At 41.6% G+C, this 17,421-nt stretch overlaps 1 protein-coding gene across 1 annotated transcript; it reads right to left on the bottom strand.

The window, feature by feature from the left end:
• Positions 1-3,433: 3,433 nt before the first annotated feature.
• LOC115312199 lies at positions 3,434-15,445 on the bottom strand. The gene is made up of 5 exons (XM_029971105.3): positions 15,347-15,445; positions 12,843-13,003; positions 10,387-10,469; positions 5,912-5,992; positions 3,434-3,588 (listed from the first exon to the last, which is right to left on the bottom strand). The coding sequence occupies exons 1-5, from the start codon at positions 15,443-15,445 to the stop codon at positions 3,434-3,436; spliced, it is 579 nt and encodes a 192-aa protein (XP_029826965.3).
• Between the last annotated feature and the right edge of the window lie 1,976 nt (positions 15,446-17,421).

Genomic DNA, 17,421 nt, shown 5'->3' with positions numbered 1-17,421 from the left:
AGTGCCCTTTATTAACAATTCCCAAAAACTTAGGAAATCTTCAAATTAAATGGCAAACGCCCGGTTTCACCGGACAAACGGTCATGTTAACCCAATTTTCAGTGAAAGTGGGGTGGACACCCCCCGGTATTTTTACACATGTGGTTGCCGTTTTTTTTTTTTTTTTTTTTTTTACATTATTACATTACATATACAACATTTCAATACGCCACACACTGTGGTTCCAGGGAGCCTCGTGTGCAGGATGCTTCAATCTAAGAGAGGACTTAGATTGGCACGTCAACGGTAAGTGAGAGAAGGGGCTTTATATATGTTTTTTCGAGTGGGATGTTGAGCTGATTATTGCTTTGCCGCGCTTAGATGGGGAGTGATGAAACGAGAAAATAAGAGGGTGGCACCTTCTCTTGGAGGAAAAATGCGTCGTGCCTGGAGATGCCAGAGACACGACTGTTCGCACTGCGGAGGAGCTCTAGAAGATATCCGCGCTGAATAAAAAAGATAGTCGGTGTCGTCGGTCTAAATATTCTGGAGGCGGAGAAATTGTTAGAAAAGAATGCAGTCGATTTGTCAGCTGTGCTCGTTCGTAGAGTAAAGAAAGTAATTGAGGCTATAGGTAGGTAGGTTTATAGTGTACAGTTGTGGGAAACTTTTAGCCGTCACTATTGGTATTTAGGTCTAAAAGGTTGAGGGAGGATTTCAAGCTACATGATGTAAGCTGAAGGGAGGCATGGGCGCTACAGAGCAGATCAGTCCTACGGTCAACTACAGAAGAGAGACTAAATAAAAAAAATATTGTAAATGTACCAAGCATTGAATTATAGATGAGTGGGATTGGAGGTGTTAGAAAAACACGCTCTCCACTTAACCGATTAAATGTTTGGCTAATGGTGGGCTAGTGCTTGTGGCACACCAGATTTCGAAAAGTGAGATGTACCTGGTCTGTGACTTAGGGGCTGGTCAAGGAATTGTGGAAGAGCTGATAGTTCTTTGACATAAGTGATAACCCTCTAAATATATGTGATGACCTTTGTGGAGAGGATAGCGTCTCTTGTGTCATTGATGTAGCTGTGTAGGCATTCTACAATGGACTCAAGGAACTAAATCCTCACCGGCAAAAACTACCTAGATTCGAGAGGATACGACAGACACGATAAAAGAGCCATGAGACCCTACTTTTATAAATTTCTGGGAAGAGGAGTGTAAAGCGAGGTGGGCTGTCTAATAATTATGCAAGTTTATTAATTAATTAATTTATTTATTTATTTGTACATGCTGCTGGCCCGTGGGGCCGTGGCAGGGAGGAACAAACACACACACACACAAAAAAAAGAATATGATTGATACCTCCAACAGAGCTACGAACAATAAAGTGGTTACAAGATTAAATACAAAACGCGCCGACAGCGCAAAATAGAAAACAAGAGTACTAAATGCACGAAAAAAGTGATAATAAATTTAACAATGAGAATATACTGACAAAAATGATCACCAATACCTAATAACTGAGGGCACGTGCCGTGCGATACTGCAGTTCCACTAGACAAGCAAAAATTTATTTTAAATGAAAATACGGCTTGCAGTTGTTGTTTGCTTTTTTTTTTTTTTTGGTAGGGGTAAGAGAGAAGGTGGCTCACAAAAATCAATGCCAGATAGCTACGGCATTGCGGTTTCGAGGGGATTTGAGAGCAGTAAACATTTATGGTGCTCTGTTGCAGTATTTAGACATGAGATTATACATGCCTTGCACCTACATCACATGACTACGTGAAACACCGGCAACCCCCGTGCTGGTGGTCGAGTCGATGGCTATTCACAGCGATAGTCATGGTAAATGGCGCCGAGCTCGGCTGTAGCAATCGCTACGATTCCGGCCATCGTTTTGTCGGCATGCCCAACGACAATGTAGCCGTTCATTAGAGAAATTACGAGTGGTAGGGAAGGGATGCGATCTGGGATTACTGAGTTTGCGGGACGCATTTCATAGCGGCGAGCGATGGCACTTTTCTACCGTTGTTTACGGTCGTGCACGCCTTTGCATCTGCTTTGCCCGTTCGTCCTGTAGATACCCTTAGGCTTTTATTTCATCACGCCGTTCTCGCGCACATTCGGGGTTCTTTGCCAACTTAAGGCGAGAGTATTGCGCCACGAGCCAGGCCAGACACCGACCGGTCGGCGGCGGCTCCTTGAGCATGCCCACCGAGAAACCGCCGCCGGAGCATCTGCTTGTGACGTCCGCGACACGGTAACCTTTGCAAGGAGCGAAAAAAATGCAGGTCTGTCGCTAAGGAAATATCATAGTCGCAACCTAGATAGAAGGAGAGTTGTGTTTTTCGTTATTTTTTTCCCCTTTTCTCGTGGTTTAGATTGTGACAGTAACATTGCGTTGTTTACCAGTACTTCGGATAATCGTAATAATTTTACAAGCACCTCCTAGAGTCGTTCGTCAAACGTTTTGGCGCGCAGTGAAGCTTTTTTTTTCTTTTTTTTTTTTACACCACGATATTCTTTCACGTTAAAAGTTCATCGGCGGCATATCAAAACTGCCTGGTCATTGCGCAATCGCACCCAAGCCGAAAGATTCCGCGCGTGCTCTTGTTCATCAAGATAAACCTCGACATGTTTTGTCTCAATTTCACGTGTAAATAACTAGGTAAGTACCTTTGTTTAAAATATGGTGCATGTCAGCGCTTCTCCAGGCAGTTAGCGGCATCCTAAGCCTTGGTAAGTGCCTCCGCGCGGTGTGAACTCAACCACGAACATTGTGCGGCCCCCTGTCCTTCCCTACCGTAATGTCACATGCAAGGGATGTATTCAACGAGTTAATTGGCAAGAACGCTGTGGCGAACATGGATGGAATTATCAGTTTCTGAATATTTTATTCAATGCGTGAACATATGTACTTAGTGAACATATCTGTTCACAAAGTTTAGAATAACTTTACTTTACCAAAAAGGCACCAATGTGGCCAATGGTGTTGTAGCGGCGTCTTCGCCCTCATTAATGGCATCATATGCACCGCTCTCGTCGCGTTGGTCGGTCATCGCACACTCGATGCAGCTCCGCCACTCTGCCGGCTTCGCGATGTGCTACAGCCCTCGAGTACTTCGACTAAGCGCAACTGTAACGCCCTGATACCCACAAGTGGCAAAGCTTGTAACTACGGTACTCTTGGCCCTTCATGCCGTGATGACGCCAAGGCCGCGCCGGGTCTGCCGGATCTTCCCAGATGCATCGCACTCTTCGATAGCTGATCTTGAAGCGCTCGCCGAAATACAGGCATTTAGAACGAAAAACACGGCCATCCGCTTAAAGTACAACCACGCTATTATCAATTACAGGTACAGCTGATGATAGTTGCCTTATTTCTTAAATTTTTTGTTTATTCCGTAAGTCGATTCAGCATATCTTCAATTCCTTGACAGCAATCGTGAATTTATTTTGATGACCCGTGTAGTTGCCAACTGTTAAGGTGCTTGCAACTCTTGTGGTACTGTAGCTTCGTTTCGCCCCCGCACCTCTTGTAGGCTTTTTCGCAGCGAGTTGGAGGATCATTGTCTACTTTAAAAGCACCCATCCACAGCGTACAGCCTGAAAGAACAGACAGAGAGAGAAAATAATCGATGTAAGGACTTATAGGGAGCAGTAATTTTACGTGTAAGTTACCAAAATGTGAGATATAACCAGTGTCTAGGGAAGTGTATAGTAACTACAGGCAGCACACAACGTGCAAGTGTTCGAGACTGGGACCGTCAACAAGAAAACCACACATTCCGGTCTTACAACTTACAAACACACTTCCCTTGCTGCACAAGGTACGCCATAGGGGAAGGTTACGGCGCATTCACTGAGCGCGACTGGTTTAAGCGGTGATAGCAGAAACCCAGAAAGACGACGATCGCCGTGACCGTGCACTTTTGCCACCGCTTAATTCACAGAATCCTTCACATAATAGAATCGGCTGTGATGCGACTTTAAATAAAGCCAAGTATATATCCTTTTTTTTTCATTTTTTTTACAAGAACCGTGCTATGCTGTGTTAATGTGCTACAATAGTTTTATTTTATTTTTTTGCAAATCGATTACGAATATACAGCCACTTCAAATCAGATACTGACATCAGGAGCAATATTCGGGCGTAAATTCGTATTCATAAACCAGTGAGCGGAGTGCATTTAAAATGTTCACAAAGGCGGTGCATTTATCGTACTCAAAGCTTATGAGTGTAAGTATCTGGGTAAAAACGTTTGAGCCTAAAATAACCCGTTTATTTCTATGTAGAATAAGGAAAACGGCAAAAACTTTCTGGTTGACGCTGCTACTCACAGAAGGCGCCACAGACGTTCGGGTTTCGTGGATCTACTTTCGGAAATTCATCTTAAAGAAGCTCTCAGGTTTTTGCTTTATGTTACGCCATCTGTGAGTGCCAGCATCAACCACACGGTTTTTTGCCGTTTACTTCCCTGTGCATAAAACAAATACGCTTTTTGGACTTGTTTTTATACACACACTTATAAAATTTGAGTATGCACCACCTAAAGACACCTTTGTGATAAGTTTTAATGCACTCTGCGTGTTGCTTTAAATATACGAACTTTTTTTTACGCCCGAATAGCGCTCAAGAACACCCCGCAGACTGCGTTCCTATTGCCGCGAGCACGTTGCTGACACGCTGGCCGTATCTGACAACTAAAGCCCCTCTATGCTGGGAAAAGTGGCGCCATTCATTGTTGTGCAAATGCTGGAGGCACGTGCCTTGCGCCATTTCTGGGAAGAACATGGCTTCTGAAATCTAGCTTAGTGCTGTGCTGTGCCGCCTTTACGTGCCTCGTGCATCGACGCACCTTGAGCTACTTTTGCGACATGAAGGGGCTTTACTAACAGCGAGCGCACTGCTCCACCTTTACACCCTTCACCTAATAGACTGGACCACATGAGGCTGGCTCACACATTTGTGTCGCTTGCGTTCTCAGAAACTGAAACGACAGCAACAAAACGTCACCGAGACAAGTGTTCTCCGTACTCAACGTGGCCAGCGGTGCAAGACGTATAGTTTGGCGAAGCCATCATAAGTCACGGTTCTTACGGTGTTCTTGTCGTTTTTAACGTTTTGGTTGTTGTGAACGCAACTGTCCCAAATGTGCGAACCAGCAATTAAGAAGTGTCTTCCGGATTGTCGATCACACTTCAGTGGGCGTGATCGCGGCTTCTGGAGTGGTAGTTCAATGAATCGTGCCGGCAGTAGCATTGCGAGGGGTGGAGCTTAGAGGGATTCAGCCCCCCCCCCCCCCCTTTATTCACCTCCCCGCCTACGCAACTGGGAAAAGTTTTCCAAAACCTACACTCTATTCTTTTTGTCGGCACTGTCTGGGTGCTTATTGTCAGGCTTCTAAACAGTAGTTTAGACCTAACACGATATTGGCTAAAACCTAGGTCAGCTGCTAAACTAACTTCTTTAGTGAGCTGACAGAAGGAAGACAACATTATTAAGCGACGTAAGTCTCGATTTATTTGCTTGTCTCAAAGTGTTACCATGAGATCGCCCAGCTACTAAAACGCCCCGATAAGAACTAGAGGGCAATCTCTGCTCAAACCCCTTCTTTTATACTCCTTTGGCTTCACCGGCCACAAACATGATTCTTCTTTTTTTTCGGTCATTCACTTGGATAAATCGTCGAGTGATACGCTCAACGATTTCTCACGACTTTGTCAGAAACCCGAACGAACCTTCGACAGATTTTTTCATGGCTAGGTTACGCCGAGCTTTAAAGTGGAAGGAGCATAGAATTACTAAGAAGGGATGGCTGTTCCTACATCGTGAACTTGCTTCAATATTTATTTGGTATGCCTCACGATGCTGCTACTAATCTAATGGAGGTTAGCGGTACCTCGACGTTTCATTAGTCAAACTCACCTGATCCGTTTCCTGTATTATATGTTTTTGTAACTTGACACTGCTCCGATACGTTCATGTAAATGAGTTTCCGTTTTTGTTCTGTTGGACGCAAAGCAGAGTACATATATGACTTGTTTTCGGAATTTGTTCACAAGTATTATTTGCTACAGGATCAACTCTACACACGAACTGGTTACAAAACATCGTAATCAAAACCCGTTCAAATTTATTTTAGTTAAATGAGGGCTAATTATAGTTACTTACAGGACGCTGATAGGAAACAAGATGACAGTCACCAAATGCAATAGGAAAAGTTTTCAAGAATAACAAAATTTCAGCAACTTTGTTTAATATATTTCTTAAACATCAAACTCGTCTACAGTTTTGGATTGCAAATTTGTTTTTTTATTACATTTTCGGGGGCCCTAGTGTAAGAAAATGGCTCTCTTTCTTTTAGTCTGAAGACTTCCTAAGCACACCTGATCTATCCTATCACCCTTACTTTTATCATGCTCAAAAGTAAAACAAGTATGTACGTAACAAACCTTCCTGTAGTCAACTATTAATCTTGGTGCAAAGTATAGTCGCGCTGTGAGTCAAACCCCGGTTTAAAATGCACATAATGAAGACAGTCGACGTATCTTTGTGAAATAACCTTTTTATACCTTCCTATTTCATCAACCTATCTCTTAGGTAGGGACATTTATTATCCCTAGGCAGCGTTTTGAATAACTTCGAGACATAACTAGAGTTTATTTAAAAATACGCATACGTAAACAGGACGGATATACCGAGTGTTTTTAAGAAGACCTTCAAAATATCCTAAAACAAGTGCGTTGAAGAAAAAAGAAAACTCTTTAAAAAAAAAACTGCCAGCAATGGCGGACGTCGAGATTTGAGAAATCATACTGATGAGCAATATAATTATCTTAAGTTTACTATTTAACTTCTTATATAGTGGAAATAAACATGACTTCAACTATAAACTTCATGAACGTCATGGAAAGCCTTTCGATCAGTTGACTGTAGGACGAATTCAAGCACGTGGAAAGCACGGGGATGTGGAATAAAGGTGCCACTCGTGCAACAGGCGCAAGGCCGGCGATGCGAAATCAGGAATGGTGACTTGGTTCTTTACTTTGCTTTCCTTATAGTCCCATATTCACATCGTTTGCGTGTTTGCAACGCCAGCTTTTGCGCCTGCTGCACGAGTAGAAAATAAATAGATGGGGGAAAAAAAACGGTGTCTCCTTTTAATATATTATCGCCGACAGTTTCAAAACTGCATGACGTAGAGAGTGTGGCCAGCGTCCCACTATGTTTAAGCCACAGTCAATGCGGCTAGGGCATTAGCCGATAAGAAAGCCGAAGAAGAAATCGCGCCCCAAGACGTACGAAATTTATTAGTCACGTCCTGCGTGTCTTCAGACCTCGGTGACTTTAGATATGCCACAGATATATATATATAGTATATATATATGTGTGTGTGTGTGTGTGTGTGCGCGCGTGCTTGTGTGTGCGTGAGTGTGCGTGTGTGTGTGTGTTTGTGTGTGTGTGTGTGTGTGTGTGTGTGTGTGTGTGTATGTGTGTGTGTTTTAAATGCGTTTAAATGTTTTAGGACAAAAATGGTCAGATCGTTGAAAAAAATCTCGACAGGTTCTGACGACTCTCAGTTTGGCGCCAGAGGAACAGAAAGGGGCGATCGCAGGCTATAGACTGTTTTATCGTGGGTGGCGCCATTTTAAGAGCGAGAGAGAAAAGGGGAAAGGGCTACCGGCGCTTCCTCCCTTTCTGGTTGTGTAGAAAGAGTGAAAGTCCCGGATGAGAGGCTTGACCGGTGTTGGGTGTCTGCTGTGCCCAAAGTTCGTTCGCGCATCCTTCTTTGTTTCGAACTCCTAAACTTAATTAGAACCATGGTCTTCCATGGCGACAGTCTCCCGGTCATCGGGACACCATTGCTGGGTGATATCGTGCACGAACAACGACAGAAAGCGTCGAATACTGTCCGAGGACCTATATGTTACTTGCATGGAGTCCGGCAAGGCGAGTGCGACTGCAATGTTTTTAAGCCTCATCGTTTTCCGCATGACAGGAAATGGTGAACCATTTATCAATTTTTGCTTGCAATGGGCCTATTTCAACGTAGCCGTTTTTAGTAATCAACAAGCGATACACGAAACGGGAACCTCAATTAACTTTCGTAAACACCCGGAGCTGCAGATCGTTTTGCTGCAGTGCTTTTATCTTCGTGTCAGTGTTCTTATATTTCCTTGTGGGCGAACGACGAAGACGTTCTAGATGTACTTATATCAAACCACAGAAAAACTCAAAGTAGCAACGAATTAATTTACTATTTGATGCAATATTTTGAGAACTCAACTTCAATTTCTATCGCTGGCACGTTCGCTGCCGCTGTTCCCCCGTCGCCGCACTGACGAATGCCACTACTCGAACAAAGAAACTTGCACACTGGGCTCGAAAACGCAGATCGCAACACACGAGACGTATCCTGCAGCGACTATCCAGCGTTTCAGAGCGCCCAATCAACGGAAACAACCCACCAGAGGCACTCTACGGAGCGTTTTTTCCGGCTCTCTGGTATCGCGCAGGAGATTGCGATTCAGGAAAACCGATAGGAGTACCATTTCAAAAATTTCCAGCCTCACCTGGCGGCGGAAATGAGCCTTCAACTAAGTGTTGGAGATGACACCACTGCAAATTATCAATATTAAACAAAATTCAGTGACAATATTTTACAAGCTGAAACAGCAGTTATCACGAGAAAACTCGCACGCACCTTGCGAGCGTACCCCATGTTCATCGGCGGTACAGAGTTCGGTGCGCGCACCATTCACAAAATGTTCCGAGCACAGTCGAGAGGATGGCGTTGAGGAACCGCCTTTTTGGTTTACGGACGCCATCCACTGCCGCCCGAAACCGGGATCATGTGGAAAGCGATGGAGCTTAAAGACATTGCAGCCGCTCTCGCCTTCCCGGATTCCTTGCAAGCTACATAGGTCCTTGGGCAGTATTCGACGCTTTCTGTTTTTATTCGTGCACCCTATGACCGAGCAATGATGTCCCGATGGCCGGGGGACTGTTGCCATCGAAGTCCGTGAGTTCAAAACAGAAAAGAAAGCGCGAAAAAAGTTGGGGCACTGCGGACACCCAACACCGGCCAAGCCTCTCATCCGGCACTTTCACTCTTTCTACCCAACCAGAAAGGGGGAAAGCGCCGGTAGCCCTTTCCCCTTTTCTCTCTCGCCCTTTTTCAGTAAAACGGTCTATACGGACAGCAAGTCGTGTGCTTCCTTTGCACGGGTTGTGCTGACGTCAGAACGCCCTGCTCTGATTGTTTCGAAATGAAGAATAGGGGGTAGACTTTAAGGCATCTAGTATTGGGGTCTACCCACTATCCTACTATCACAGCCAATCAGAACTCGGCTTGTTTCTAACGTCACCGCAACTCCTGTGCCAGAGGCAGACAACTTGCTCTCCGCAGTGTCTATGACAGATTGAAACGTGCACGACGCGGCCTATTATGATCAAGCTTTGTGCTTCATCCATCAAGTCGCACAAAAATGTACTCCGAATCTCCTTGAAACCTAGCTATTGGCGAGTGGAATAACGTACCTGAAAGCGTGGTGTGCAGTCCTGTTTGCGTTTTATTTAGAAATGCTTGCGAAGAACTTTTTTGGTAATTTTGTTTGTATGCATGAAATTTAAATGATTAGTCACCCTTTACTTTTTATAGTTTTGAGTAATTCCAATTTTTTTTTATTTTTTAAGTCTTACGTATTTTGTGTAATACAATGTGTTTGCAGTTTTTTCTACCCCCTCATGTAATGCTCTCGGGCAATTTGAGGTAATTAAATGAATAAATGAATTCGGTCTTGACGTTGTTTTTTTTTTTATTGGTTTATATTTGCGATCTTATTGACCGCAGGGAAATAAGATAGTCCGGGCTCTACGCGCCTTCCATTTCGTAATCTCTCAGTGACTATAAATTACGCAGTTTTCTCATAAAATACGCTTACTCTGTAATGATGTATAATATTTCTGGAAAAATTGGGCATTTTAGTTACGTAATTTTTTTAGTGTCGATTTTCTTACTTTAATAGAATGACATGGATAACATTCTCTTACTTTCGTAAACTGCATTCTACTGGTGCATCGCGTGCAAACTGGTTAGCTTGATTAAATATTCAACTTCGTTTTCTTATTTTACTTCACGAACATTTGAAGTGAAAGCAGCACTAGTGCATTCATAGAATTTCTCAACAACGCTTTCGCCGAGAGTCAGAATGCCTCTTAGACCCTGAAAGATCTTACAATGATCCTCCCCATTGAGAAAATGCAATCCAAGAATTAACCAGGTTCCAAATAAACTCCAAGATAATTGGTATTTGTAGTTCTTTGCATTTTGCGTGGTTTCCAGCATGGAGAGAGTGATGATTTGCAAAAAAGAAAAGCCCTTTGAGAAATCAACTTACGTTTTTTGGATTCTTCAGTATAATAAAAAGTATTGCTTTGATTTGCGTAGAAGCCTACGATAACATCTTCCTGCTTACTTAATCTAAAAAAAAAAGATTTAATAAGAGGTTAAGGGATGTTTTGACTTCCTACACACACGATACGTACCGGACGTTGGAAGACCCAGATTTTAATTCGAAGCTCCACCTTTTATTTTGACTTTCGCCGGTTTCATAAAACTTTGATTCATTCGATCAAGTACGGTTTATACAACGGCATATATTCGTTTATATATTTTCTCTCTCTCTTTCGTTTTCTGTTTTATTTTTGTCCCATATCTATGTCTCCCCGCACCGTCTCACATAACTACAGTCACGGGAGACGGCGGCTCATTTCATCTGTACGTAAATAAAACGTTTGGACAACATGCGACGCCGCCGCGACTCGGCCGACCATCCCCGTACAAAGATAGGTGCCAACCGGGCCATTAAGGCACGTAGAAATGCAAGGTGACACAATGCTCTGGGAAATAAACTTGAGATAACAAAACAATCATTAGAAACTGTAGATTATAAAGACTAGCGTAGCGCTGAAGGAGACGAAATAAAAACTTTCAGGAGTTCGTCTGCTGATCTGAATAGGGCGATCTCTGCAGTGAAACTTGGCGCGTATCTTGAGCGCCTGTAGGGGGTTGGAGTGGTGCCCTTCGCCGATGTGTTGGCGTTCACGAAGTAGTTGAACGCATTTAAGGACTTGTAGGTTTTGAGTCGTTCTCAGGTATATTGGTCAAGCTGGTTCGCTGCTGGTTGGTGAAGGTTCGCAAGCTAGTTCGTGAAGGTTCGTCCAAAGTACCTTCGGTAGATTGGCATTTCTTGAGGAACAGGTGCTCGTTCTTTTCATCCAATGAGCATAAGTGTATTTTTTTAGATGTCGTAGTCGGTCATCGGCGGTGAGACTATTAAAGGACGTGCTACTTACTATGGGTAATCAAAAATAAGTAGAAACAATTGCTAACCGGAAGCAACATACTCCCTCCTGAAGATGGTTTATTTGATTGTTTTGTTTACCGTTGAACACCCTGTATAATTTAAAACATACGTTCCCGAGAAGACTCGTTCGTTTCGCAAGAAACGAAACAGTACCCTAAATCGCTTCATTGACTAAGGAGTTGTGTGATTGGACGTACGATAGAGAGGCGTTTTTGATACCCTCAAATATAATAGCGAATACAGACACGAAAAAACGACCACTCATTATTATAGGAAGAAAATCTAGAAATCATTATCGCCCTATCAATTATCTCCTACTCTTTTGATATTTTAAGCGCAGCGCCTGCAGCATGTTTTCTTTCGAGTGTTAAGGAAGTGCAAAGAAATATTGTCTTTTGTGAAAACATGACAATTCATAAATTGCATTCTAGTGCAGATTGTGTAGATCTCTTTTTACTTGTAATTGAGTTCTATTCTAATCCTAAGTGTAAATCCTAATTCTATAAGTTTAATCTTATATGATTTGTTTGCCCTTCACTCTTCGTGGGTTGTACATGTCAAGCGAACGTATTTTATGCATTATAAAGTTTTCTCGAAGTAAATCTCAAATGGTTTTCCTCCCGCCACGCCTTATCCCCGCAGAGAACTTTGAAGGCGCCCACTCTCTATGTTTAATACATGTGCTTTAGCAATATGTTTCAATAATCTTGAACTAGATTACGTTTAAACCACGACCTGTCATGAACGATCCATGCACTTCCGAAGGGATCCTTTGTGAAGCTCTTGAGGAAGTGCACATCGGCCGCGGTGCTACCGCCGTCACCGAATTTTATGCGTATTCCAGTAACTCTCTGGCATTACGAAGCATGCGGTTGCGTTCCACCATCATTGCTTTCACTTTGGGTTCGCAAACGCATCTTATCCTGGGCATTGGCCTAATGTTTCCAAATAAAGGGATTTTTTCTTCTTCATATTTTCGGAGATACTCAAAGCTCAAAAGCGCAGGGAACGAAACGTGCCCTCTTCTTGAACTGCATGCGCGTAATTCTGCGAAAAATAGGCTTACCTATATTACAAAAAAAGATGGAGAGAGTTTCTGGCAGGCCCCCATTCATGTATGAATACTTACGTTTGTCGTACGCAAGCTCACAGCCGCAGGATAGTGCGAAAAATAACGGAAATAATAGACAGAATACTATAAACTATATCCTGGGATATGACAGTCAAAACAAAACTTCTTTCTTGAGCTGGAACTTTTGAAAGAAGCCGAATTATAAGAATGGGGGCAAGGGGCGGGTTTTGAAATTTAGTCGTGGTTAACGTGCGAAGGTCAGTTTTCGAAAATGACCTGCGGTAGTCTGGAACCTTCTTCAGGTAGCGACTTCGTTCTGATCAATGGTTAAACTCAAAAGTTTTATTCAATATTTACCCTTCAAATAAATCAAAAACTGCAATTCATGGCCTGTAATTTTCAAATGCACACTTACGGGTCTCTCCTGTAATTTTCGAGCCTATATTTGATTCTGATGGGATCCTCTTCCAGTTTGTCATCTCCTCCCCACCTTGACACACATGAGTAGTTGCCAAATAATTTATCATTGGTGTAATTACGATACTTCATGTAGTATGTGCCATTCGTAAGGAATGCCTGAAAACAAAAAGGCCGGAGAAGATTACCGACGCACAAGGAAAGACATCGTTTTTAGGGGTGTGTTCTATAAGCATGTAAGGTTATGATTATTACATACCTCGAGATATCTTTTTCTTAAATAGTCTAAAATATCACCAAATCACCACTTTTTTGTGTCTTATAGAGATGTTATTCTTTTTTTCTTTAACTACGAATACTACATGTATTTACGTATTTTCAACAACACACCCGACAGGTATTCTGAATATCCCCAGTACGGTTTGCGCTCTACAACATATTGATTTTCATAATTTCTGTACCTCAGTCGGGATCGTTTTCGTCTCTGCGAATATAATAAATTAGGAAGACTGAAAAACGATGTTCAAAATGACTTCTATATGTCAGTGTTTTTCATGCGTTTCCTTTCTGGTGATGAGATCGGAAGCGGGGCGAATTTAGGGGGGGAGGATGTAATCCTCCACACTCACACACACTGAAAGAGAATTCTTTTATAAATAAAATCGCAGCGCCACTTTTGTTCCCACAAATTAATTACTCGTGCGCGATGGAACGGTGGCCATCTTTTTTGTGACATCACATCCGGCAGTAATCTTATTAACCATGTTGAATTAACCTGAGACGGGGGTAGAGAAGAAACATCAAAACGCGTAGAAGGGACAGAAAATAGACAGGATGACGTCTCAAACTCAGCTAACTCATTTATTTAGTACACCTCCTTATATAGTCTCAATCTCAAGGTTATCTCCACCAACACAAAAGGACGAAGTTATACAGATCAAGCGCCACAGCCTTAATCACGCAATGCAATAACGTTGACAACGTTTACAGGTCGACGCGATAAGGCAACATCCATTCACCCTCAAACTTGAACAAAAGGACGTTGCCTTATCGCGTCGACCTGAAAACGTTGTCAAGGTTATTGAATTGTGTGATGAAGGCTGTGGCGCTTGATCTGTATAACTTCGTCCTTTTGTGTTAGTGGAGATGACCTTGACGTTGAGTCTATATAAGGAGGTGGACTAAATAAATGAGTTAGCTGAGTTTGAGACGTCGTCCTGTCTATTTTCTGTCCCTTCTACGTTTTGATCTTTCTTTCTACCCCAGTTTCAGGTCAATTCAACATAATTATTATTCACCAGCTCGCCTGCACCCGAACGATTTTTTCTAGTAATCTTATATTTATCCATAGCTTCATTTCTTCGCACACCCCAATCCCCCAAGCCTGACTCAAAATTTCGTCTCTGTTCAAAAGTGGGAACCGAATGGAGACTATTTTATACTCTGCCAATACACTAGCAAACTACGGGAACGATACTGATGTTGTGGTTTCGACACTCGTAATTCTTTTGGGCCAGTATAGCGCTACCTTTATGACTGACCTTCCAACATATACTGTGTTTTCCCAACAACTGAGGATAAGGTTTAAAAATATCACATTAAATAAGCAAAGTATGTCGTCGTAATAATGATATCAATGTCAATTTAGTAGTAGGTGTCAATTTAGTAGGGAAAGCTAATAATTAAAACTTTCAATCAATCAATCAATCAGTTTATTTTTTCTTTCAAGGGGTACACACTTTAATCATATAAAAGCTTCTAACTAATTTCTGAAATGTTTTACTTGAGTGGGTTACTTGAGATATTTGTTCGTCGTCATAATATGCATAGCAGTTGTTAAAAAGAAGCCCTAGTATGATTCGCTTAGTCAAAACTTTTAAGTTTGCTAATATCGCATACACATAAGCTAAGCACAAATTTTGTTACTTCTTTTCTTGGTTCTACACCCCTTCTCATATCACATGAAATGTTATTCAGTATGCTTGATGAATTGTTACAATTGCACTCTAGTAAATATATTCCATTAGCCATTACTCTTTATTTCACTTACACGCTTTAGTTTACAGAATATGAAAGATCAATGAAGTATTCTAGAAATATGTAAACCAGTTCGCTTAGGCTAATTTCTGGTGGCAATGCAAAACTGATCAGCACTTTTTTATGCGCTCTAGAATAAAGGTTTGAGGAAGCTCGCACCATAGTTAAATACCTCGGAGACGATCGATGGGACCCCAAGAAATTTACAAACACAATTCCGTCTCGGAGTTGTGTTTCTCCCCTTTTCTGTGTGTTTCGCCTCGTCTCCTCTTTTTTTTTTTTTTTTTTCAGGAGGATCGTTTATTAGCTTGACAGCACAATCACCCTGAATTTAGGACGCTCGCTTCCTATAGACGTAGAAGACATGGTTGGCAGCAATCTTGGATAAAAACAAGCAGCTACAGAAGTCACTGCTATATATCGACTGAAAACCGTTATTGCGAAAGAAACTATAAGTCGGCTTACCTCAGTTGCATTATATGGTGGCCGTTTTACACTTGCTTCATGCGAACTGAAGATGGACCCCGCCAGAATAAAGCAAGAAACGAACAGTGATGTGCTCATCGTAGTTTTCGATTTAACCGCCCTCCGGTCAACTGACTTCGTAGTATACAAGAAAAGTAAGATATACACGTTAATGAAACATACCGACTTTTATATTCCCGATTTTGAGTTGGTTGAACCAGGATTTCAGAACAATGCGGTGTTACTTAGAAATACCACCCACTCACTTGTGGACGTATAGCGTATTGCTTCGTTTATCTTGACGTAAGAAATATTGCGAAACTGTATGATCTATACGTCTTCCATTCTTCGTCTATTTTTTGTGGAACAATGACAGTTCACATTCCTAGAAACCAATTCTTTTCTGCTCTTATAACGTCATGACGAGTAAAATAAAAGCCAGTTTCACAAGTGCTCACACGGGTACAGCTATTTCGTATATATCCTGTGTCAAAACTTCCACAAGACAAATTTGACTTTCTTGACTTTACATTTGTGCACAAAAAACCTTAAGGCAACAATAAACCCTCTTTTTCTCGTTCTAACTTACCACATTTCCGCCATATGAAGTACCTTCTGCCTAATATCGTTCAGGAAAAAAATTGCTGACCATCATATCATGCTGAGGAACAAGTACTATTTGCTGAAGTGAATAGTTACTTTTCTGACAACTTAATAAAACGTTGCTATGTTCAATAAACAAAAAAAAATTGGGAATCGTCTTTTTTTTATCTCGCCCCTGAAATGATTAAAACAATTTTAGCACAAAACAATGAGAACTGTGGGTTTCACTGTAAACAGCCGACGTTTGCGACTAGGAAAATAAAGGGGACAAAAAACAAACTGTACATGTGAATACGGAGGTCCGGCGAAATGTTGCACTGCTGCAGTAGAGCACCGCTACGTCTTCGACATCAGCCTGGATCCCATCAGGCCATTTTTTTTAATATTCATTATTAAGGAATACTGCCAATATCACATGTAGATTCTGGCAAATAGAATCACTGTAAAAAAAAGTAACGCAAATAGGAACGAAAAACAATATAGGCGAAACATTATATGGCAAAATAGCCGTAAATCAAAACGTAATGTTTTTTCAACAAGAAAACACGGTCATGCGTGCCTTATGATAATGCTTACTTCGAGAGATGCAAACTAAAATTCAAAACTGAAAATAAGCTAGAAAATAACAGAGAAAAGTAATCCAGAGTCTCAAATGTATTTAGTTTTATTTCGCAGAGAACGTTACAAATGCTCGTGAGGAAAAAAGCATGGAGTTTAGAACAGAAGCACACTCTTGCATAAGTTGTTAACATAACCTCTTTAGACAGGCGGAAAACATCATAACCGACTGCACACCAAAGAAAGAAAATGGGTAACCAAGCACTAAATTGTACAACGTCCCTAAAATAAAACAGATCAGGCGAACTCAAAAAAGCTTCTTGTTTTTTTTTTTTGTTTTTTTTTTCTTTTAAAGCAATTTTTTCTATATTTTGCGAATGCGCAAGAAAAACTTCAACAGCTAGAAGAGTAACAACGTTATTCACAAACAGAAACTTGCGCGTTCCATTAATACTGAAGACAGCTTTGACAGCATTCTACCGTATGCAAATCGTTAAACATGTTTTTATTTTCGCAACTATTGGGCGTCTTTCCATAAAACAAAGCAGAAGTAACACGATACATTATTTTCTTTTAATTTAGAATGGTGAAATTCTTTTTACGTTCTTGCGGAGCATGGTAGAAAAGCATCCATGATATATTCCAGTAAAATAAAAGGAATCAGGGAACGTGTACCCCTGGTCCCCATTCACTGATGCATTTCAGTTTGTTTAATTTCATTCGTTTTCATATTCAAAACAAACGTTACAGGCGTACTCAACTGGAAATTGGTACTAACTATAACCCTCACACCTACGTTTGCATCCAGAGTTTCTAAATTACACGGAAAACCATAAAAGCAGGTATTTATAATATGATTTTTTTCGGCAACAATCGCGTGGTTTTTTAACACTTCAAGAGCTGTTGATATACGC

The sequence above is a fragment of the Ixodes scapularis genome, unplaced genomic scaffold (genome assembly GCF_016920785.2).
Source record: "Ixodes scapularis isolate PalLabHiFi unplaced genomic scaffold, ASM1692078v2 PGA_scaffold5__190_contigs__length_132052651, whole genome shotgun sequence".
Taxonomy (NCBI): domain Eukaryota; kingdom Metazoa; phylum Arthropoda; class Arachnida; order Ixodida; family Ixodidae; genus Ixodes; species Ixodes scapularis.
The sequence above is the reverse complement of the archived record's forward strand: the minus strand, read 5'-3'. Positions and strand labels throughout refer to the sequence as shown.